The 26194-nt window shown below is 36.8% G+C and overlaps 1 protein-coding gene and 1 pseudogene across 1 annotated transcript in view; both read right to left on the bottom strand.

Annotated features, from left to right (window-relative positions):
* The window catches only part of CNTN5 (contactin 5), a gene marked incomplete at its 5' end in the record, with an annotated part of 571224 nt that overhangs the window by 295794 nt on the left and 249236 nt on the right, over positions 1-26194 (bottom strand). The window contains 2 exons of the mRNA XM_088017513.1: positions 855-991; positions 17515-17696. Of these exons, the coding sequence (XP_087873639.1) occupies positions 855-991; positions 17515-17696 (319 nt within the window). The remainder of the gene's footprint in view (positions 1-854; positions 992-17514; positions 17697-26194) is intronic.
* On the bottom strand, positions 6933-9298 carry LOC114221548 (ADP-ribosylation factor-like protein 2-binding protein pseudogene; annotated as a pseudogene).

Genomic DNA, 26194 nt, shown 5'->3' with positions numbered 1-26194 from the left:
CATATATTTAGAATTTCAACTTTATACACCACCCCTCCATTTTGCCCATACATACTGAACTGTTCTCCCTTTGCCCTTCTTCCTGCAAAGGCCGCAACAAGGGAGTTAGCTAAAATTATTACCATCATTCTAAAATTAAATAGTAATTGATTTCAAAAACATGTAATAGGTTTACTAAAAAGATATTTAAGTCTTTTATTTTTTTTTTAAAGATTTTATTTATTTATTTGAGAGAGAGAGAATGAGAGATAGAGAGCACGAGAGGGAAGAGGGTCAGAGGGAGAAGTAGACTCCCCGCTGAGCGGGGAGCCCGATGTGGGACTTGATCCCGGGACTCCAGGATCATGACCTGAGCCGAAGGCAGTTGCTTAACCAACTGAGCCACCCAGGGGCTCGATATTTAAGTCTTTTAAATCCTATTAAGTAGGATGTCACAGAACTAACTTGTCCAAGATATAGAAGGCTAGGATTCTATTATGGTCTCATCTCTCACTAGATACATGACCTTTGGCAAGTCACTTTACTTCCTGGGCCTCAACTCCACAATCTGCAAGGTGACAGCAACAAGCTAGATGATATCTAAAAGTCAGCTAGAAATAGCAGTGAATCTGATAATGATTGATATTTTCCTATGAATTTATAGGATTGAATAAAATTTAAGGAAACAATGTATTACTCAAAAAAGTAATGAGGTAATTAAAAATAATTTTATTTTATATCTATTATAGTTCTCACTTCAAATACATTAGAAAGTGTAAATAAGAAATGACTTTCCATAAGACAAAAGGATAGTTTGTCCTGTGTGAAATCCTGTTAAAATTACACAAGAAAAGGTTAACAGTTACCAATAGTACCTGAGGCAAAAGAGGCACTCCATTCTTCAGCCAACGGTATGTGGGTCGGGGTTTTCCAATAGCCTTACATTCCCATCGGAGAGGGCTCCCACTGTCCAACTGAGTGTCATTCAGTTTTTCCACCCAGTGTGGATAAGCTATGAGTTTAAGCATTAAAGAAAGGTGATTTCATTTTTCAAACACATTATCAAATTCAAAATTCATATGGAAGTATTCCTTGCATTAAAAAAATGATCAATTCTCACAATTGTAGGTATTTGGAAGAAGCACAACATTGCATTTCACACAGAATTCTATGTAAAAAGATATAGCAATGACAATATCTTGACAATTTAAAACACTTTGTAAGCTAGATCAATTATATCTTACTGTTTTACCCAGTTTATGCTGTGGCTACAGTATCCCCAAGGTATCAGACCTTGTTCAGTAGGAAATTAGAGACATAATTTTTTCCAGGTATTGGGGCAGCGTTAGCACAAACTGAAAAATGCAACATGTCTATTTACTGAATAACTGCTTTGCTTTTTTATTTTTGTTTTTCCTAAAAGAACCTGAATGGCATAGGAAAAATAATTTGTAAATTCAAATTTCACTTGGCATAAAATTTTTCTATATTTACTAGCATTCTCCAAAAACTTTTTATTTATTTTTATTTTTTTAAAAAAATTTATTTATTTATTTGACAGAGAGAGAGAGAGAGAGAGACAGAGAGCGCACAAGCAGGGAGAGTGGCAGGCAGAGGGAGAGGGAGAAGCAGGCTCTCCACTGTGCTCTCCACTGAGCACCCCGACGTGCACCTCTATCCCAGGACCCCAGGATCATGAGCCAAGCCAAAGGCAGACATTTAACCATCTGAGCCACCCAGGCGTCCCCCAAATCTTTTTAAAATGTTTTCAAAGTTACAAGAGAATAATTTCTTTATCAAGAAAGAGATAATGTAATTGTTTAAAATCTATAAGATACAGAATAGTGTCTTTATTGAGTAATTTTTAAAATAAAAATATTGAAAAACAAGTGACTATTTGTCCACAAATACTCTGTTTGAAACAACTAAAACAGTAACTACGAGAAAATATTGAACTGAATGAATTGTTTCTCTTTAGCAACTTTTTTTTGGCATAAACAATAACATTTTACTTTGTGATAGTGAGGACTTTGATCATTGATTCATTCACCTCATACTGTTTAGTCCTTTCTTAGTCCTAGAGGTTATTAGGGATATAGGAACATCTATGTCTTACACTTTTTTAGGATTTTATAGTGTGGTAGCGGAAATCTAAAGTCAGTGCCACAGGATATTGATAGCACAAGAAAGGAAAGATGTACTGAAGGAAACTGCACATGAATATTGTAATAGTGGGTCTAATGGGACAACGGGTGTCCCAAACCCTAACCAGCTTAGAAGGGAGGAGACGAGCAAGAGAAAAAGAACTCTCGTTTATTAAATTCTAATCTTAGGCACTGAGCTACATTATCAATTAATCCCTGTAACGTTAATCCTGAAAACAAATATATTTAACTGTATGAATCAGGAAACTTTGATTCAGAGAGGTTAAAATAATTTACCCAAGGTCAAACAGTTAATAAGGGAGAGTAACCACTTTCAAAGTCAGATATTTCTGACTTCAGGCAGCATACAATTCTCTTATTCCACTCCGGCAGATTCAAAAATGAATTGGAAGCATTTATTGCATTCACAATGTGTTTTGCCTTCTACTGGTCTCTAAATGGGATATTTGTTTTCAGGAGCCCATTGGTCTTCTAGGCAATATAGTCTGGTCTTTAAGGAGCCTTACTTTGACATAGTCAGAATTTGTAGGCCTTTGAACACACTCTGTGATTCAACTTCAAGCCTCGGAGCTGTCAAGCAAAAAAATCTTACCATGGTGAGCTTCAAATATTAATACTGACTTTCGTGTCTGGCTTCTAAAATCATTCCCTTTATAATTACCTGTCTTATATGCTAAAAATACTGATAGGAATGGTAAGATACAAAAGCAACATAAACTCTACTTTCTTATTAGGACTTTCTGTATACTTTCCTAGTCTACTTTCTGTATACTTTCCTAGTCTACTTTGCCAGTTTGTTTCATACTTGTAATCCAAGTATACAGGTGTGCTATCTTCCAAGAACACTCTGTATCTTCTTCAAATTTTTAAATTCACCTGGAATGTTCTACTTCTCTTCTTTGTCTCTTTTAGTTCTACTAATAATTCAAGGTTTAGTCTAAATTATGTAAGGTTTATTAACTCTAAACTCAAAAGGGGGTCATTTCACCTTCTTTGGACATGTTTAGTTCTTAGCCACTTGGAAAATAATCACCATAGTAGCTTGTTACTCCTGTTGCTGACTTCAACTGCTATTGGATCTTTTAGTTGTTTATAGTTTGACACTCCATCTAGATAGCAAGATCCTCAAGAGCAAAGTTGGCATGACATATACATTTATTTTAGACAAAACACTGATCCACATATAAAATTAATTATAGGATATTGGTTAGTTATATATGTATATTTCTATGTTTTTATTTTAGGTTAGTTATATTCGATATGTCTCTTAATGTACTATAACTCATGCTCGTAGATGTAGTTAATGGGAGTTAAAAAGAAATTGAAAAGAGATCTTAAAAAGTTACTAAAATGAAAAATTAGGAAAGAAAGAATTATTAAAATAAAAATAGATTGTGTCATCTAGGAAATAAAACAATTAAAAATCAAAATAACATTTCTTCAAACATATTCTGGATTACTCTATAAAATTGGGCTAATTTAGAGTCCTGATCCCAAAATAAATTTGTCACCAAAAATTGATAAGTGAAATTAAAAAGAAATAATTTCTACTTCCTTTTCTTCTTCACACATTTACTGAACACCACTATTGGCACAATGCTTAACACTGAGGATATCAATATGTTATAATGTGTGTTTGCTGTCAGCTGAAAATCCAGTAGATGAGACAGACATGTAGAAATACTCAAACTCACTCTATCAACAATTCTACAAATAAAAATGGCCTATTATATTGCCCCTAGAATTAAACAAACAAACAAAAAACTAGTAACTTCTTGATCTATCTTTTGTTAGGCCACCTATTTTCAGGGGTCAAAGAATGGCACTTTAAACCCAGACGGTGTTACATTCTCACCAGATGCAGTGCATATTGACAACTATTTATGCAATTCATTTGAGCTTCAGATCAGTCTCCAGGTTACATTTTTAAAAACATTAAGCAGATGTGCATAAAGAAACTCTTGCTTATTATCTCTTGTCATTAGAAATCCTCAAAACCCCTATTGATAAGTGCCAATTGTTAGTGGCCTCCTTCATTGCTCCTGTACTTTTAAGTGTTGAAGAATCAACGTATTTAACCACACAGATCATTTTTAATATTAGGACTTTCAGCTGTGGGCCAGTGAAGGGTAACATGGTATACTGGAAAGATTATACAGTTGGGGAGAAATGTAGGTTCAAATCCAATGCTACCCTGACCTTGTTCTAATATGTGATCATGAGTGAGGTAACTTAATGAGTTTAATGAGTCTCATCTGTAAGCCATACGTGGGAATTCCTATTTCAATGGGCTACTATGATGATATACCGGTTATAAATACTGGTTACTTTACCTCAATCTATTGCTCATGCATTAACATGAGCTTCATTTTTCTATCAACTGTGAATATAGTGTTATGACAACAAAACTCAAGGTGAGATACATTCTCCAGAGAACTAGGACTGAAAAAATTTTCTTTGTGTATGTAATTTTCAATCAGGAATATACAATTTTTTATTATCTCCTATGGTAAATATTTAGTGTATTTTAGTGGCTAAAATATTTTTTAAAAGATTTTATTTACTTATTTAAGAGAGAGAGAGAGAGCAAGGAAGGGGAAGGGTAGAGGAACAAGCAGACTCCCTACTGAGTGGGGAGCAGCCTGACATGGGGCTCGATCCCAGGACCCTGAGATAATAATCTGAGACAAAGTCAGACACTTAACCAACTGAGCCACTCAGGTGCCCCAGTAGCTAAAATACTTTTCAAATCATGCCTAATATAGAAAAACACAACTCTGGAGAAAAGAAAAACAGAGAATGAGAACTAATGGTGAGGATTTTCATTTTTCTCTAATATTAATAAAAGATGAGTAAACAGGAATTAAGTACTCTCCATCTATTCTTATCCCATGCCTTAGCTCAGCTCCTCAATATTCCACTGAGAGGTAATATCTTATAGTTGGAGGTCAAATTCTGGTGTTTTTGCCAGTTCTAAGTTGGAATCTGGTTTTACAGCTTACTATTATCTTGTAGTAATAAACTCCTTAACCTTTCTAGGTCTTGGTTTCTCCATCTGTCAAGCAGGAATACTAATTTCTAAGAGTTACTATAAGTTAATGCAGGTAAAGTACCTAGTAGTTGCAGTAGTGTCTAAAACAAGTTCCTGGCAACTATTTGTTCCCTTCATTAGTCCCTTAATCTCTCCTCACTTTCACTTCTTTATTTATTTTTCATGGTACAAAAGTATTTAATAAGCACATCAGTATAGAAACACACAGAGCCCATAGCTCATCCTTTAAACTATAAGAGCCAAGTGAAACGTCAGTACAGAGACTTATTTTTACATATATATAAATATGTAATATATGTAATATATATATTACACATTGGGAATTGAACTATTATATTTTTTCTTCTTTTTAGATTTGTGATATCCATGTTTTCTGGTCAATAATATTCTGTCAAACATGGTACTAAATCATAGTAGACAGATGAACAGTAAAGCTGTTTGTTCTCTCCTACTAGTGCTGAGCTAGACCAGTGGAACACCATCTTGGTAGGAAGATTTTGACAGGATGAAGGAACTGCAGAGACCCTATCCCAACAGAAAACCTAATGAACTGACTTAAACAGAAAGGGTTTTAGCAAACCTATGGAAATACAACATACTATAAGAAAGGGATGGCTTTTATTCTGGACTATGCTTTTAGTCTAGCATATGCATACATTCATGGGTCCCAGTAAAATAGAAACACCAACATAGAAAGCATTTTTGCTTTCATAGTACTAACAGCTAAAAAGCACACAAAACATAATACTCTGATCTTTAGTGAGTAATCATGGAAATTCCAAGATTATATCTGCTAGGTTAGCCTGATTATTCATCTATAAAAATGTTTTCTCCAAAAATTCTTTTAATTAATTTTTTTTTTTTTTTTTTTTTGAGAGGGAGCATGAGTGAAGAGGGGCAGAGGGAGGAGAGAGAGAATCTTAAGCAGGCTCCATGTTCAGGGTGGAGCCCAACACGGGTCTTGATCTCATACCTGAAATGATAACCTGAACCAAAATCAAGAGTCGGTAGCTTAATCAACTGTGCCACCCAGGCACCCTCCAAAATTTTTTAAAAGAGATTTATAGAAACAGTGGGACTACGTCAAGACCAGCAGGGCATAGTAATTCAAGGACTATAAATATAAGACGAGGAATTGATTTCATGCATAGCTTTAGGTAAAGGACAGCTCTTTCAGTTGACTCCTGGAGCCAAGACTAGCTGTGATAGAAGATGCTTCAGAAATCTCAAGAGGGGCAGCTTGCTTGAGTAACACCCTTGATAAATCTCCCAAATAGTCAAAAACACCTTTGAGGCTGCAAGACTGAAACTGAAAGCTGTGAGTGCACAAAAAGCCAGGTGGGACATGCAGAGCCGGTTGGGCCAAAGACAGTTGGAGATGGTGAGTTCTTCCAAATACTGACACACCAACATTGCATACTGGGGCGGGTGGGTGGAATGCTGGACTTGGGGTTGTTCCAGAGAAGCCTGACTCAGAGGCCTCTGAGAAAGGCATCTACTCAGGGAGGAGGACTAGGGTTACTGAACATAAGAAGGTGCTTCAGGAGAAATAGGTCTCAGGAGGGTCAGGTGATTGTCTTTTGACCCATCAATACTTAACATTAATAAAGACTTGCAGAATAAAGACAATCTTTCCAATATGTAACTCTTCTGTCACATTAGCCAAAACCTCTCCCAGTCTATTGGGCAACACTGAGGAAGATGAGGAAGAAGATCTCATTGCCTGGAGGTGGGACCTAGGGCTGCAGATCTTTCTGGGAAACTGTTATAGAAGATGATTAACACAACAAAGCCACCACTAAACAGTCACTTAAATCCAATCCCTTTCCTTCTTTTAAAGCTTTTTAGAAATTCCGTAAGTGTGAGCAGCATGTCGCATACGTCAACCACTTCATCCTTATGGTGCTCTAAACTTGTGAAAGCCGGCATGTTAAATCCAAGAATCTGCTCCGGTAGCTGTTCTTCAAAATACTTTTCCACCAAAGAAACAGATTCGTTAAAAATAGGCATATAGGTGATTCTATTATTTTCTGTCTTCAAACTCCTGGTAGTATGAGACTGTGAAATTTGAAATAATTGGAACTTGTCCATCATCCATGATAATGACCTCTAAATATCCAACCACAGCATCACACGCTGGGACAGAGGTGGAAGAAGACAGTGCGATGCTCTCTTCCTCTAAGGGGTCCCTCACTGCCGGGGCCTCCGCATTCACCCGCAGGGCAAGCAGGCCTCTCAGCCTCCTACTGCACCCGCAGCCCAGCCGCCTTGGTGCTCCACAGACACCAGACGGCCCAGCAGGGCAGTGCCTGCGAGGCTGGGGACCTCAGGCTCCCTGTTGCGGGCACCGCGAGTGCGTTGTCGGTTACCCGACTAACATCTGTTCTTTACAGAGTACCTTGAAGAATTGTGTGTATATCTAATCATTAATCCTTATAATAGCATGGAGTTGTAAAAATTATCCACTGTGGGCCAGACATAATGCTTATTGATGGGAAAAATAAGAAAAATAACAAAACAAACAAAAACAGTTTTTGTCTTGGAAAAGCGTATAATCAAATTGCAGACATTGGCAGGCATTAAAATTTGTGAGGGTGCTCTCCAAAGATTTTACAAAAATAAGGAAACCTATAACACTACCCTGCAATGAAAATAAAACAGTGTTCCTTACTGGATATTTAGTACAATGCAATGTAATTTTTTTGAGCATCTTAGTTACAGGTATATTTTAATACTGTTATATTTCTAATTAAACTGTCAATACCAACATTTCAATGATCATAGGACAGTGTCCTTACTCTACAGGGTGACAAATTACTAGTTGGTGGGACACATGATATGTATTTAAACTCAAAGATCATGAATCTTTATATATTTTTCTGTACACAAAGTACCTCCTGTTGAGAGCTCCTTATATATAAATTTGCTTAAAATTGTTTGAACTTCCTTCCTTCCTTCTTACCTCCTTACTTCTTTCTTCCTTTGTTTCTCATTCTTTCTTTTCATTTTAATTGAGAACTTTAACAAGGAACATTCAATTTATATTGGAAATATAAAGACTAAAATTTTTGTGTGACTAGTTAAAATGAAGTCTTTGATTAATCATCAGAAACTAGAAGGGACAGAAATAATCAAAAATATTATTTCATCTATAAAACTACCATATAGGGGCACTTGGATGGCTCAGGTGTTTAAGTGTCTGGCTTCAGCTTAAGTCATCATTCCAGAGTCGTGGGATCCAGCCCTGCATCAGTGTCCTTGCTCAACAGGGAGCCTGTTTCTCCTTCTCTCTCTGCCTCTGCCTCTCCCTCTGCTGCTCCCCTGGCTTTGTGCTCTCTCAGTCTCTCTCAGGTAAGTAAATAAATGAAATCTAAAAAAAAAAAATAAAGCTACCCTATATTATGAACAAGAGACTATTTAATAGAATAAATATGCAGTTTTTCTAAGTTTCAATTATTACTAAAATTTTTTTTTTAAAGATGTATTTATTTGAGAGAGAGTGTATGCATACATCCGTGATCCAGGGCAAGGGGCAAAGGGAGAGGGAGAGAGATTGGGAGAGAATCAGACTCCCCACTGAGTGTGGAGCCCCACGTCCCTTGTGGCTCGATCTCTGGACCCTGAGATCAAGACCTGAGCTGAAATCAAGATCCAGAGGTTTAACCAACTGAGCCACCCAGGTGCCCCTAAATTTATTTTTGCTAATTTAGTTATTTTTCCTTTTCATGAGTATTGTTATTCAAATGTATTGGTTAAATATGACATGTAAGGATTTTTTTATTTCAAAAAAAGATGGCGGACGAGTAGGGGACCCTATTTCAACTGGTCCCCAGAACTGAGCTGGATATCTACCAGACCACTCTGAATACTCACGAAATCAGCCTGAGATGTAAGAAGATCTGGATCTCTACAAACAGAATATCGCGGGCGATTGGTTTTGAGGTACAAAGCAGGCAGCCCTGATTCTGTGGGCAGATATCGGAGAATAAATGGCAGCGGGAGGGTGCCTGGCCATGGGGATCCTACACTGCCAGTGAGCGACAGCCTCGCGCGCTGGGGACCGGGCACAGACTCACAGACCTGGAGCGGCGGGGTCACACATGTGAACTGGGAGCGGCTGGCGGTTTTAGAAGCACAAAGGGCAGACATGTGCCCTGACCTGGAGGCAGGACTGGGAGTGCTGCCAAGGGGTGCACAACCCAAGACGCTGTAGTTTATAGCAGCACGGACAGAAACGGTGATAGTGTGGCCTGGAGAGCTCACTGAAGAAGAGACTGCAGACTCTCTGCTCTGAGGCAGAGGATTAGAAATGGTCTCTTTTACTCTGACTTGTGGAAGAGATGCGGAAAGCCACCAGGGAAAGCTGCCAGAGAACAAAAGCCCCCAAAACTGGTTCCCACTGAGCCCATCCCCTGCCACAGGGGGGCAGGGCAACTCTGCCCAAACAGGGTTGCCTGAGTAACAGCATGGCAGGTCACGCCCCCAGAAGACAGCCTGAGAAAACAAGAGGCCAGCAACCCTAAGGTCCCTAGAAAACAGGAGCATCTTGCTTGGGTTCTGGTCAATAATTTGGACTCTATACATTCCCTTAACCACCCATCAACAGAATGACTAGGAGGAGGAACCTCCAAAATAGAAAAGACTCAGAGATTATGATTTATGCCACAGATTTACAAATGGATGCAGATATAACCAAAATGTTGGAGACGGAGTTCAGGCTAGCAATTGTGAAGACAATGGCTAGAATGGAGAAATCAATTAATAGCAACATAGAGTCTCTAAAGGCAGAAATGAAAGGTGAATTGGCAGAACTTAAAACTGCTATCAATGAGATCCAATCCAATCTAGATAATCTAACAGCTAGGGTAAGTGAGGCAGAAGAATGAATAAGTGACCTGGAAAACAATATAATAGATAAAAAAGGAAAAGAGGAGGCCAGGGAAAAACAACTCAGAATCCATGAAAATAGAATCAGAGAAATAAGTGACACCATGAAGCATTCCAATGTCAGAATAATTGGAATCCCGGAGGGAGTGGAGAGAGAGAGAGGACTAGAAAATGTATTTGAGCAAATTGTAGCTGAGAACTTCCCTAATCTGGGGAATGAAACAAACATTTGCATCCTAGAGGCAGCGAGGACCCCTCCCAAGATCAAGGAAAACAAGCCAACACCCTGGCATGTAATAGTAAAACTCACAAATCTTACGTACAGAGGGAGGAACATCAGAATAAGGTCAGACCTATCCACAGAGACATGGCAAGCCAGAAAGGCCTGGCAAGACATATTCAAGGTACTAAATGAGAACATGCAGCCAAGAATACTTTATCCGGCAAGGCTTTCATTTAGAATGAATGGAGAGATGGAGAGCTTCTAAGACAGGCAGAAACTGAAAGAATATGTGACCACTAAGCTGGCCCTGTAACAAATATTAAGGGGGTTCTATAAAAGGACAAAGACCCCCAAGAGTGATATACAACAGAAATTTACAGGGACAATCTATAAAAACAATGTCTTCACGGGCAACATGATGACAATTAATTCATATCTTTAAATAATCACTCTCAATGTGAATGGCCTAAATGCTCCCATAAAATGGCACAGGGCTGCAGATTGGAAAAAAAGACAGGACCCATCCATATGCTGTCTAATTCTTATATCAGACAAATTAGATTTTAAAACTAAAGTCTATAGTTAGAGACACAGAAGGGCATTATATCATTCTTAAAGGGTCTATCCAACAAGAAGATTTAACAATTGTAAATATCTATGCCCCCAACATGGGAGCAGCCACCTACATAAGCCAACTGTTAACCAAATTAAAGAATCATATTGATAACAATACGCTAAATGTAGGAGACCTCAATACTCCACTCTCAGCGATGGACAGATCATCTAAGCAGAAAATCAATAAGGAAACAAGAGCTTTGACTGATACAATGGACCAGATGGACCTCATAGATATATACAGAATATTCTACCCTAAAACAACAGAATACTCATTCTTCTCGATGGGTCAACCAGGAAATCAAAGAAGAACTTCAACAATTCATGGAAATCAATGAGAACGAAAACACACCGGTCCAAAACCTATGGGATACTGCAAAGGTGCTCCGAAGGGGGAAATACATAGCCATCCAAGCCTCACTCAAAAAAATAGAAAAATCCTGAATTCACAAATTGACTCTACATCTTAAAGAACTAGAGAAAAAGCAACAAATGATGCCAAAGCCATGCATTAGAAGAGAAATAATTAAAATTAGAGCAAAGATCATTGAATTAGAAACCAGAAGCACAGTAGATCAGATCAATGAAACTAGAAGTTGCTTCTTTGAAAGAATTAATAAGATTGATAAACCACTGGCTAGACTTATCCGAAAGAAAAGAGAAAGGACCCAAATTAATAAAATTATGAATGAAAGGGGAGAGATCATGACTAACACCAAGGAAATAGAAACAATTATTAGAAATTATTATCAATAACTATATGCCAATAGACTGAGCAATCTGGATGAAATGGATGCCTTCCTGGAAACCTATAAGCTGCCAAGACTGAAACAGGAAGAAATTGACAACCTGAATAGGCCAATAACCAGTAATGAGATTGAAGCAGTGATCAAAAACCTCTCAATAAACAAGAGTCCAGGGCCTGATGGATTCCCTGGGGAATTCTACCTAATATTCAAAGAAGAAATAATACCTATTCTACTGAAGCTGTTTCAAAAAATAGAAACAGAAGGAAAACTTCCAAAGTCATTCTATGAGGCCAGCATTACCTTAATCCCCAAACCAGACAAAGACCCCATCAAAAAGGAGAATTTCAGACTGATATCCCTGATGAATATGGATTCCAAAATCCTCAACAAAATCCTAGCTAATAGGATCCAACAGTACATTAAAAGGATCATCCACCATGACCAAGTGGGATTTATCCACGGGATGCAAGTGTGGTTCAACATTTGCAAATCAATCAATGTGATAGAACACATTAATAAGAGTGTGTTCTTATTAATTAAAGAGGAGAAGAACCATATGGTCCTCTCAATTGATGCGGAAAAAGCATTTGACAAAATACAACATTCTTTCCTGATTAAAGTGCTTCAGAGTATAGGGATAGGGGGAACATTCCTCAAGTTCATAAAATCCATCTATGAAAAACCCACAGTGAATATCATCCTCAATGGGCAAAAGATGAGAGCCTTTCCCTTAAGATCAGGAGTACATCAAAGATGCCCACTCTCACCACTGTTGTTCAACATAGTACTAGAAGTCCTAGCAACAGCAATCGGACAACAAAAAGAAATAAAAGTCATTCAAATTGGCAAAGAAGAAGTCAAACTCTCTCTTTTCTCAGATGACATGGTACTTTATGTGGAAAACCCAAAAGACACCACCCCCAAATTACTAGAACTCATACAGCAATTCAGTAATGTGGCAGGATACAAAATCAATGCACAGAAATCAGTTGCTTTCTTATACACTAACAACGTAACTGTAGAAAGAGAAATTAGAGAAATGATTCCATTTACAATAGCACCAAAAACCATAAGATACCTCGGAATAAACCTAACCAAAGAGGTAAAGGATCTATACTCTAGGAACTATAGAACACTCATGAAAGAAATTAAAGAAGACATGAAAAGATGGAAAAATATTCCATGCTTATGGATCGGAAGAATAAACATTGTTAAAATGTCTATGCTACCCAGAGCAATCTATACCTTCAATGCCATCCTGATCAAAATTCCAATGAAATTTTTCAAAGTGCTGGAACAAACAATCCTAAAATTTGTATGGAATCAGAAAAAACCCTGAATCGCTGAGGAAATGTTGAAAAAGAAAAACAAAGCGGGGGCATCACGTTGCCTGATTTCAAGCTATATTACAAAGCTGTGATCACCAAGACAGCATGGTACTGGCACAAAAACAGACACATAGACCAGTGGAACAGAATAGAGAACCCAGATATGGACCCTCAACTCTATGGTCAACTAATCTTCGACAAAGCAGGAAAAAATATGCAATGGAAAAAGACAGTCTCTTCAATAAATGGGGCTGGGAAAATTGGACAGCCACATGCAGAAGAATAAAACTGGACCGTTCTCTAATACCATACACGAAGATAAACTCAAAGTGGATGAAAGACCTCAATGTGAGACAGGAATCCATCAAAATCCTAGAGGAGAACATAGACAATAACCTCTTTGACATTGGCCACAGCAACGTCTTTCAAGATACATCTCCAAAAGCTGGTGAACCAAAAGCAAAAATGAACTTTTGGGACTTCATCAAGATAAAAAGCTTCTGCACAGCAAAGGAAACAGTCAACAAAACAAAGAGGCAACCCACAGAATGGGAGAAGATTTTTGCAAATGACACTACAGATAAAGGGCTGGTATCCAAGATTTATAAAGAACTTCTCACACTCAACACCCAAAAAACAAATAATCCAGTCAAAAAATAGGCAGAAGATATGAAAAGACACTTCTCTGAAGAAGACATACAAATGGCTAACAGACACATGGAAAAATGTTCATCGTCATTAGCCATCAGGGAAATTCAAATCAAAACCACATTGAGGTACCACCTTACACCAGTTAGAATGGCAAAAATGGACAGGGAAAGAAACAACAAATGTTGGAAAGGTTGTGGAGAAAGGGGAACCCTCTTACACTGTTGGTGGGAATGCAAGTTGGTACAGCCACTTTGGAAAACAGTGTGGAGGTGCCTCAAGAACTTAAAAATAGAGCTACCCTATGACCCAGTAATTGCACTCCTGGGTATTTACCCCAAAGACATAGATGTAGTGAAAAGAAGGGACATATGTACCCCAATATTCATAGCAGCAATGTCTGCAATAGCCAAACTCTGGAAAGAGCTGAGATGCCCTTCAACAGATGAATGGATAAAGAAGATGGGGTCCATATATACAATGGAATATTACTCAGCCATCAGAAAGGATGAATACCCAGCTTTTACATCAACATGGATGGGACTGGAGGAGATTATGCTAAGTGAAATAAGTCAAGCAGAGAAAGCCAATTATCATATGGTTTCACTTATTTGTGGAACATAAGGAAGAGCATGGAGGACATTAGGAGAAGGAAGGGAAAAATGAGGGCAGTGGAGTTGGAGGGAGAGATGAACCGTGAGAGACTATGGACTCTGAGAAACAAACAGGGTTTAGAGGGGAGGTGGGAGGGGGGATTGGTTAGCCCGATGATGGGTACTAAGGAGGGCACATACTGCATGGAGCCCTGGGTGTTATACGAAAACAATGGATTGTGGATCACCACATCAAAAACTAATGATGTATGGTGACTAACATAACATAATAAAACTTAAAAAAGAAAAAAATAATAAATAAAATTATTTTTAAAAATAAAAAAAATAAGTCATGTAAGTTTACCTTAATTTTTATTATTTTACTACCATGGCCTTCTGTATGTTGTGCCATTTGTTGCATTATTCTTATAATATAGATTCTGAATTATAAATAATAAAATATATGGTTTAAATTTATCCCTACCACCTATATTAGCACTTATTTCATAATGATTTGACCAAAAAAAAAAAAAAAGAGACTAGAAAGGTTGAAAGGTTGCCTTGGAACCTTGTTTCATCCATTGAATCTAACATCTAACTGAACATGTAAAATATTCCTGTAATTACACTTTCCAAAAGAAAGTGAGCCACAGGAAAAACCCTATGTTTTCAGTACTGTGTGAATATTGACCATTTGGGTAAAAAGTGTCTACTTCTACTTATTCCAATAGGTGAAGCTCAGGTTATAGAGCTTCCAACAGAAATCCATTCTCCTGAAAGGAGAACATTCCAAATACAAACTGTGGGTATGGTGGAATATTCATGTATCATGCTATTCTGTATCAACTGCCAGTCAAGTGGAACTGTTAGCCAAGATTCTTTCTACTTTCTACAGAGTTTGGTGGGTGAGGAGAAAGGCCCTTATGTCAAAGGCAACAGGTTTAAAAGTACAAATTGGGTGAATACATAATAATCAAGATATTTCTTGAAGTGAAATAAAGCTTGTTGTAATTGTTCCAGTGGTAAAGACATAAACTGGGACTATCCAGGCAAAATTAGGAGCAGAGTAGAAAACCACCCTAAATACAGGCTACAGTGAAAGGCCAAATTCTTCCAGATACCTTCCCAAACTCTCAGAAATATATACCAGAGTAGCAAGCTGGCCCGGTTTCTTTTTCTAGTCTACAATCTTGATTATTTTCTATCCAAAATGATGCACGATTTGGGTAGGTTTGTCCTTACCTTGTTGGCCTACAGGGTATATCAAATTGTGTGTGACAAGGAGAGCCCACACTTTATTTCTTTGTAGCATACTCTCTTAAAGTAAACAGTAATATTGAGTGAAATCATTTTTTTTCTATTTTCCTGGAAATAATCATTACTGCTATGAATCAAGTAGCTGGAGTGGGGAGGGGTGCAAGTAGAGTAGTGCCATATAGAAACTTCTGTCTCAAACTGTAAATCTAATTATAATTTAGGTGTGGGCCATTTTTTCACCACACAGAAAGATTTGGAACTTTTCCCAAATCGTCTTAAGAGTAACAGGCACTGCTTGCATTTTCTTGTGTTCTGAGTGGAAAGGTTCTGGTTCAAGACTTGTATTTCAGTATCAGATTTTTATCTGTAGAGACAAACTAGTATCACTTCAGACTTTTGAAGATAAACTGGTATGATATGAATATTACTGATAGGATTCAAATCAAATCAAACTGATATGATTTGAATGTTAATTATTGTTCCCTGGGGTTCAGAAGCAACAATTTTTTTCCCTATGGCTAGACAGTTGACTTAATTATGTAATAAGAAATATAAACAGTTTGCTTTGTGAATTTCATCAAACTATAATACCCATAGCCTAAAAATAAACAAACCAGTGGTAGTATTTCAATCTTACAAACTTCTGAATGACTCTATGTGTTTTTTCCAGGATGCTTTTCCCTCTTTAGCCTTTAAAGAAAGGCTTAAAGAAAGCCTTTGGAAAGCTTTCCCTGGATCATCCCAGGAGAATGCAGTGGACTCTGCTCCCATAATCCTTTGCACATGGCTTTATCACAACAGACAGCATGCTCTGCTCTAATGTGGGGTTTGTTTTTTCATCTAATCTAATGGACCACGAGTTCCTTGAAAGTTCTACCGCTAGGATGTAGAGCAATAATAGGCACATAAATGAATGAATGAAATGTGCATAGTGGATTCAATAAGGTTGGACTGCTGAAATCCTAAAGGATTTATTAGAGATAAGGAAAGAAAAACCAGGTTGAATTCAGATATTAATATTTAAAGCTATTCTTTAAGAGTTCCTCTGAAGGATATTAGGCTTTTTAGGAGAACTGATCTTGAGATACAGTGACAGTTGTAGTTTCTTGGTGGATACAGCCAAATATGCAATTTGGATAATTTCATATTGAAAGCTTCTGAATTTTCTTATAACAATGCTCTGGATTATAGTATTCCCTTTTTTTTTTTTTTTTGAAAACTGTCCTCATTTAGGAAATAAGAATACTAACACTTGCCCATTATGCATAATATATACTATAAAAGCAAATATGAAAAGTAGATATAATTTATGATCCTTAGAAGTAAAGATGAGATTGAAGATATTTTTGAAGTATATTTACCCAATTCTTACACACAACCTGGTTGGTTCTTTGGCATTTTGGACAATATAAATGCTTGTAGGCTGTAGAGGCTATTTATCTTATAGATGTATTAATTTAAGCCAGGGGTCAGCAAAAATTTTTTTCTGTAAAGGACCAGATAGCAAATATTCTAGGTTTTGCAAATCAGCTACTTAATTCTGTCTCAACTACTTTATTCTGCCACAGCAGTGCAAAAGCTGACATAGACAATATGAAAACAAATGGGTGTGGTTGCATTCCAATAAAATTTTATTTACAAAAAAGTGACTGCTGGGCAGGATTTGGTTCATGGGCAATAGCTTACAACTCCTGACTCAGGCCAAGGGAAAGAATAAATCAATGAAGGTTACAAGATTTTTAACTCATCAGAGAATGGCTTTGGTGTCAGGGAAACATCTCATTTTTAAGTGTATCAACTCTCAGTACAAAGAACCTGATAATTCCCCATTCATTTTTAATTTAAAGCACTTCTGTGCATAGGGTAATTTTACATGATGCTTTACCATGCAAAAGAAGTATGATTATAAATTACTTGTTTTTTTTGTACTACCTAACAAACAATATTTAGTTCAAATTAATTTGCATTTTCAGTTTGACTTTTGGGACTAGAGCAACATGCTTTGTGAGGGCACTTACTGTATACTTGTAATTGTCCACGAAAGGAATTTTTTCCACGTGAGTTTTCAGCTCTGCACTCATATAGGCCTGCATCATCCAGTTGCACGTTGGGTATTTCCAGCACTGCCTGAGATTTCCGCAGACGTGCCTTACTAGGAATATAACCATTAACCTTCATCCATGTGATTGTTGGAACTGGGCTACAATAAGGAGCAAAAATGCTGTTAATACACTTTCCAGTATTAGGAACATAGATTCTATTATCTGGTAATTTAAGCACTTAATAGGCTGAGTACAATAAAGTGTAATCACAATTAAGGACCACGTGCTGGTTGATATACTTCACTTTCCATGTGTTTTGTTTGGGAAGTAGTTACACTCAAGGAGGATAGTTTCCTTTTCTTTCATATTTCAGTAAAGCAATTTAGTGACAATATTTTATACATTTTAATACATTATACTTTAAAAAAAAAAACTTTTAAGTTGTTTGAATGGCAAAGTAATTTGATGAAATTACAAAGTAATGAATGAATGAATGAATGAATGAATGAATTCGAAGACATTAAACAAAAGACTCATGAAATAAATGAACTAAGAACTCTTTTACCCCCACTTCCAAAAATATCTTCTTTTTGCAATAACATATACAGTTTGCATGTAATCTCCCACTTTGTCTTTATGATGCATATATGTATACATATGATGAGTTATTTTTGTTTTGTTTAAAAAAATAAGTTGTGTACTTGATATTTTATAACTAAAAAATCAAATTCAAGATCAACTCCTGACTTATTCTAGTTAATAGCTGTCTATTATTCCATTCTATAGATGTATCAGAATTTAATGAACCATCCCCTATAGTTAGGCATTAAGTGTAGTCCCAGTTTTTTTTTTCTTTTTTTCCACTAAAAAACAATATTGCTATAAACAACCTTGCCCATATATCATATGCTATTGCTTTTATTTTCTGCAGCAGACATTCACAAAAGTGGAATTGATGGATCAAAGGGCACTCACATTTTTCATTTTAATAAGTACTGCCAGATTGTTTTTCAATAATATAGTAGCAGTTTCCATATCTATCAGTAATATATGAGGCTGTTTCCCCATATCCTTGCAACCATTTTATGTGATCAATCTGTTTAATTTTTGTCAGTATCAAAAAGTAAAAAATGACATTTTGTTGCAACTTTAATATTTCTCTGAACTCAAAGAAGATGGAATTTTTTTAAGACTTTTATTGGCTATTTGCATCTGCTTTTCTGTGAATTGTTTGCTTATATTATTTTCCTATTTTTTCTTTCATTTTTCTATTTGCCTATTTGTATTTTTAGGTCTTTATGTATTGGAGCCACTAAGACTTTGTTTCTCAGAAAAATTCTCCCTCAGGGTATTGTTAGTTTATGATGGCATCTCTGATACACTTTTATGAACATTTTGGGGAGAAACAAACATATCTATATTTTCCTTCACAACCTCTATATTTTTGTTTACTTAAAAAATTATCTGTAAACCTAAGTTTATATCCATATTGTCTGCATTGTTTCTGGCTGTATCTTGTGGGCTTTTTTGTTTGTTTGTTTGCTTTTTGTTTTTGTTTTGAATAGTTTGATCTTTAATCCACCTGGATTATATTCATGTTTTTGGTGTTAGATAGGGAATATAACTAATTATTTCAGTACCATTAAAGTAAAACTCCTTTCTCTACAATATCTGGTATCTTGTCTTTGCCGTATAATTGGTCTCAGATACTTGAATTTGTTTCAGGCTTCTCAATTCTGTGCCACTGATTTATTTATTACTATCTATATTTAATGCACTTTATGGTTTAGACCCAGTCTACTTTTTCCATTAGATTTCTCACTACTTCCTTCCGTATCTCCTGACCCAGAAACATATCTCTGTGTGTTTCCAATTATATCTGTTAAAATCCTACTAATCCTTTGAGACCTATCTTAAATGCCTCCTCCACAGCAAAGTCTTTCCTTATTTGTGTAGTCTTCAGGGATTTTTTTTCTCTTTTAAATATAAATGATTTGTGTATTTTTTATAACTCACAGCACTTATAACATTCTACCATAGATTATAATTGTTAAGTCTAAGATTTTTTACACTAATTTTTCTTATAGAAAGGATAGCAATGTTCACTATTATAAACAATGCTATGATAAACACTTGTGTATTTTGAACACCATTTTGATTTATTTCTTAGGAATAAGGCATAGAATTGAAATTTCTGGATTAGAGTTGACAATTTTTCTTGTTTATTTAGGTAGGTACATATATCCAACATCCAAGAGGATTGAACCTTGCATTCTGGAATAATCCTTACATTGGCACAACATATCATTCTTTTAATATGTATGAGAATTGATTTACGATTTTTTTTTAAATTAGGATTTTTGCATCTATATTTAAAGGTGAGGTTATTTTCAACTTATTAGGTTTGTTGGTTTTCTGTGTGCTTACTTCTTAGTGAGTTAGTGGTTGGTTTGTTTCCAAGTATTCCATCCCTAATTTCAATGTTTTAGCAGTAAGTTGCATAAATAATTGCTTAAAATTATTAAAAATGCCTTAATCATGAGTGGTTGCACATTGTAGTAGTAGTTAAGTATGGGTTCCATAGCTAGACTTCCTGGGGATAAAAAAGTTCTGCAAATATATGTTATTTAACATCTTATTTCTTCAGTTCCCTCAAATGTAAAATATGGTGGAAATAATAGGACGTATTTCAGAGAGTAGTTGTGAACATTAATTATTTAAAGTACTTGGCACAGAGCAAGCAGGCAAAAACAATTTGCAATAATATGATGAGGATGTTTGTATCCCCTTTATAATTTCAGTAGTATATGTTTTCTCCCCAACCTGCAGCCCCCCACCCCCCAACTTTTTAAGCTTTGCATGTTGATTAAGAGCATGGAATTTGGGGAATGCAATTTAGGTTAAAAATACAATTGGAACACAAAGATGTTATGTGATCTTAGGAAGGTTATCTAAGTTAATGCATCTAATTTCTCCATCTGTAAAATGGACATATTTATTTGCTCCTTCAGAATGCAAATATCTTGAGGGCAGCAGTATTATTTCTCTTGTTTATCAGTATGTTCACAGTGTCTCATAGAGTGCTAGGCACATGGTACTTAATAGGTGTTTATGAAATAATGATTCTCATAATATTATTCTGAGCACTAAGTGAGCTATGTTTTTATAAACCACTTAGCAAAACATGTTGCAAATAGTGAGTACTCAATAAATGTTAGATATAATGATTTTTAAATGATTAGTTTTGTTAGATTTTATCTATTTTATTGGTCTTTAAAATGAGAATTTTGAGTTTTCAGCTTTTCTTTTGTTTGTTTGTTTGTTTGTTTGAGTTCACGAATTTCCATTTTCTATTTACTTATTCCTCTTTTTGATCAGCACATTTATATTGTACTTCTAATGTTTTGAGCTGAATGATCAATATAGTTATCATTTATGGTTAATAATAAAACATATAAGACTGTCTTGTCCTCTGATATCAGATATAGCTACATGCCATATGTTTTGATTTGTAGAGAGAGTGAGTTGTACCATTTCTGCCTTTTGGAGTTTGTTGAGTCAATCTTTGTAGCTAAATACAGGATGAATTATTGTTTTAGTTACATGTCCATAAAAAAGTATATTTTATTTATGATAAAAGTTTAAAAATTAGCTTTGATGGGCGCCTGGGTGGCTCAGTTGGTTAAGCGACTGCCTTCGGCTCAGGTCATGATCCTGGAGTCCCGGGATCGAGTCCCACATCGGGCTTCCTGCTCAGCAGGGAGTCTGCTTCTCCCTCTGACCCTCTTCCCTCTCGTGCTTTCTATCTCTCGTTCTCTCTCTCTCTCAAATAAATAAATAAAATCTTTAAAAAAAAAATAAAAAAAAAATAAAAATTAGCTTTGATATATTTGTTGTTAATTGTGTAATTCAAATATTATTTTAGTGTTTTCCAAAATTTTAAAGAAATTTAACTTTTGTCAAAATAAATCTTCAGTGGAATTTGTTGATCAAAAAGAGCATGAAATTAAAAAGGAGTGAGTAAAGAGGTAATATGTCCTAAAGTTCTTTTACTTTGGGGAGGAAGGTTAGGTTATTAACTCTAGATTTTAAGAATGCATAGCAAAATTAATAGTATAATTATTTAAAAAGTATAATTTTCCAAATAAATGTAATATGGCAAAGAGTGGGAAGCTCAGCCCTTCCCCAAATCCATTTCTTTTTTCTCCTGGGCACATATTTGCTTTTTTTTCTATGTAAATAGGCATGACCATGATGCTCACCATGATTTCTGACCCTGAATTGTAGTGGAATAATTCCCCCAAAAGTCTCTATTCTATCTTTCTCTTTTGCTTAGGTGGATATCAATGCCCAGGATAATTTTGGAATTTAAAGGTTGAAGATAGCAGAGACTAGGTCTTTAAACAACTGTGTAGAGGAAAGTTTCAAGCTACTACCTCACCAGTGCCAATCAATAACTCTCTTTGGATTCTGTGTGAATGATATATAAATGTTTATCTTTCTAAGACCCTAATATTTGAATGCTTCTTTTACCTACTAGCATTACTTTACTAACATAGAAATTGGCATAAAAATGGATAACTGTAATAACAAGACATAACATATTTGGAACAGTCAGGATGAAAAAGATAGGATGTGATACTGGGGAATGAGAAAATGAAGACCCTGTTATGTAGTGGCAAAGCAATCTGGTAAAACTTTTATCTTTGATAACTTGGAAAGGTCATCCAAATGCTTACGTAAGCTACTGAAGGAGTTAGAAAATAGAATATTAAAAGTGTGTGTGGATTCATCAAAGTATTAGAAAAAAGAGATGAAGTCAGGAAAATACTGGATGGACTGTCAGCAGAATTAATGAGAATAGAAAGACTGCAAAATGTGGGATCTTGGTCAGTAAAGCAGATTAATTGCAAAAATGGCCTTCCTTCTCAATTACTCTATATGAATATCTTTTGCCATGTGATTTTGCAGATTTTATCATTTTGAGATGGAGTCTGTTAAGCAATACTTTGAATTTAGGTTGCCTTATGACTTGTTATTAGAATGCCTAATGACTGGCTATTAGAATGTAGCTTTACAAGGATTTGTGTGCTTTTGCTCTTTCTCTTGGGCCCTTGCCTTTGCCATGAGAACCATTTAAGTTAGCCTGCAGGAGAATGAGAGAGCACATAGAACAGGGCCACATTGTCTAGGCAAAGGACATTCCAGGCTAACCAGCTTCCAATGGACCCTAGAGCTGACATATTTATGAGCTAGTTCAGCTGTTATCAGCTCAGTCTGAGCCAGATCAGTAGAACCACACAACCAATTTTGTTTTGTTATAAATAATAAATGGTTATTGATTTAAGCTGGTAAATTTTGGGGTGTTTTGTTATGCAGCATTGCTGTGGCAATACATAATTGATTAGAAATTAGATTAGAAAACCTCATTTTTAGATCCTAGACAGTAGAAATAAGAATAAAAAGATATAAGATATCAGGGGGCCATTAAAAATCAATCCCATGGCAAAGCTAAGGGTTTTGGTCTTCCCAACAAAGCCTGATGGCTTCAAGGTAGCTGCCAGTATATTGAGAAAAAAAGACATGAGGACTTAATTATTTCTAATGAATAACTTTGAATGAAGTTACTAGTACATGGAATAGAGTGGAAGCAAACAGATCAGAAGCCAATTAGATATTGAGATAACTGCATTGCCAAAGAAACCAGGAGTCTGAATTTAAAGAACAACAAAACATTGAGCATTTGAGCCTTAAAACAAATTTTAGGTTTCCAAATGTAGATCAACAGAGAATTTGAACTACAAAATTTGGGCCTGCAAGGAGGGAATATTCCTCAATACACATTTCAATTATGGCCATGGAATAAAACAAAAAGGAAAATGTCAGAGTAGAGCCAAGATACCCTGGAGAGTAAACAAGACAATTTCTTCCAAAGAGTGATATCAGTGTCTAATTAAGAACTCCCTCAGGGGCAGAGCAAGATGGCAGAGGAGTAGGAGACCTGGGTTTCGTCTGGTCTCAGGAATTCAGCTGGATAAGGATCAAACCATTCTGAACACGTACGAACTCAACAGGAGATCGAAGAGAAGAATAGCAACAACTCTCTGAACAGAAAAGCAACCACTTACTGGAAGGTAGGACGTGCAGAGAAGTGAATCCGAGGCGATATTCAGGAGGAGAGATGGCAGGAGAGGGGGCCTCCGTCGGCCGCTTTTGGCAAGTGATAGAGCCGCGGAGCACAAAATCGGAACTTTTAAGAAGTTGGCTCCACTGAGGGACGTCGCTCCAGTGGCTAAGCGGGGGGTGGAACCCTCGCGGGACAGTGTGGTCTCAGGACCCTCGGGGTCACAGAAAGACCGGGGGTGCCTGAGTGCAGCAGAGCTCCCAGGTATCAGAGTGCGGAAGCCGGCTGCAGAGACAGAGCCGAGGCCCAGGCTCTCAGGTCGGGGTTGCCATAAACTGTGATCCACGGCCCAGTCGGGCCACTGCTCCTCCAGCAGGGACCCAACAAGCGGCAGAGCTGGGGAGACTCCCCTTCCTTCCCCAGAGGAGCAGCACGGAAGCGCACCGCAGGGATCTGCTGGGTTTGGAGACACCACACGGGGTCAGGAGCCAGAGATAGAAACGCTCGGTCACAGGCCGGGTGAGCATGGAGTGCTCAAAATATACCCTAAATCACTAGTGTATGGCTTTGTTCTAGGCTCCTGCCATCATCACTTTCTCTCCCTTTTCTTTTTTTTTTCTTCTTTGTTTTTTAATCTTCTTCTTTCTTTTTTCAAACAAATTCTTATCTTATCAATTCCTTTTATAAAATCTTTTATAATTTTCATGTTTACAGTTTTCCATCCCTTCATTGTATCAAACCTTATTTTGTACATATGTAAGTCTTTCTTCCTTTAAAATATTAGGAGGCACTTTCTTCTAACAGACCAAAATACGCCCAAAATCTAGTGTGTGACACTGATCTATACACTAGCCTGATCATATTTGATCATATTCTGTTTTTTCTTGGGTTTTGTTCTGTTTTTGTTTGTTTTTATCTTTTTCTTTTTCTTTTCTCTTTTTTTTTTCTCTTCCTTTTTTCTTTCTTTCCCTTTCTTTTCCCCTGGTTTCAGGTCTTTTCTGATTTGTATAGAGTATATTTGCTGAGGACATTGTTAACCTGTTAGCATTTTGTTCTCTCATTCATCTATTCTCCTCTGGACAAAATGACAAGACGAAAAAAATCACCTCAGCAAAAAGAACAAGAGGTAGTACCGTCTGCCAGGGACCTACTCAATACGGACAATAGTACGATGTCAGACTTAGAGTTCAGAATCATGACTGTAAGATACTAGCTGGGCTTGAAAAAAGCATGGAAGTTATTAGAGACACCCTTTCTGGAGAAATAAAAGAACTAAAATCTAACCAGGTCGAAGTCAAAAAGGCTACTAATGAGGTGCAGTCAAAAATGGGGGCACTGGGCGCCTGGGTGGCTCAGATGGTTAAGCGTCTGCCTTCGGCTCAGGTCATGATCCCAGGGTCCTGGGATTGAGTCCCGCATCGGGCTCCCTGCTCAGTGCAGAGACTGCTTCTCCGTCTCCCTCTGCCATTCCCTCTGCTGTGCTCTTCTCTCTAACTCTCTGTCAAATAAATAAATAAAAAACCTTTAAAAAAAAATGGGGGCACTAACAAATAGGATAAATGAGGCAGAAGAGAGAATCAGTGATATAGAAGACCAAATGATGGAAAATCAAGAGGCTGAGAAAAAGAGAGATAAACAACTACAGGATCACGAGGGCAGAATTTGAGAGATAAGCGATACAATAAGAGGAAACACCATTAGAATATTTGGGATCCCAGAAGAAGAAGAAAGAGAGAGAGGGGCAGAAGGTATATTGGAGAAAATTATAGCAGAGAACTTCCATAATGTGGGGAAGGATACAGGCATCAAAATCCAGGAGGCACAGAGAACCCCGCTCAAAATCAATAAAAATAGGTCAACACCCTGATATCTAATAGTAAAACTTACGAGTCTCAGAGATAAAGAGAAAATCCTGAAAGCAGCTCGGGAGAAGAGATATGTAACCTATAATGGTAGAAACGTTAGATTGGCAACAGACCTATCCACAGAGACCTGGCAGGCCAGAAAGGACTGGCATGAGATCTTGAGAGCACTAAACGAGAAAAATATGCAGCCAAGAATACTATATCCAGCTAGGCTGTCATTGAAAATAGAAGGAGAGATAAAAAGTTTCCAGGACAAACAAAAACTAAAGGAATTTGCAAACACAAAACCAGCCCTCCAAGAAATATTGAAAGGGGTCCTCTAAGCAAAGAGAGAGCCTAAAGGCAGCATAGATCAGAAAGGAACACAGACAATATACAGTAACAGTCACCTTATAGGCAATACAATGGCACTAAATTCATATCTTTCAATAGTTACCCTCAATGTAAATGGGCTAAATGCCCCAATCAAAAGACACAGGGTATCAGATTGGATAAGAAAACAAGACCCATTGATATGCTGTCTGCAAGAGACTCATTTTAGACCCAAACACAACCCCACATTGAAAGTGAGGGGTGGAAAAACATTTATCATGCTAATGGACACCAAAAGAAAGCTGGGGTGGCAATCCTTATATCAGATAAATTAGATTTTAAAACAAAGACTGTA

Source organism: Eumetopias jubatus, unplaced genomic scaffold (genome assembly GCF_037043125.1).
Source record: "Eumetopias jubatus isolate StellerSeaLion01/CBP00866 unplaced genomic scaffold, mEumJub1_p1.0 scaffold_13, whole genome shotgun sequence".
In the NCBI taxonomy this organism is placed as follows: domain Eukaryota; kingdom Metazoa; phylum Chordata; class Mammalia; order Carnivora; family Otariidae; genus Eumetopias; species Eumetopias jubatus.
Note: the sequence above shows the minus strand (reverse complement) of the source record. Positions and strands in the feature narration are given on the sequence as shown.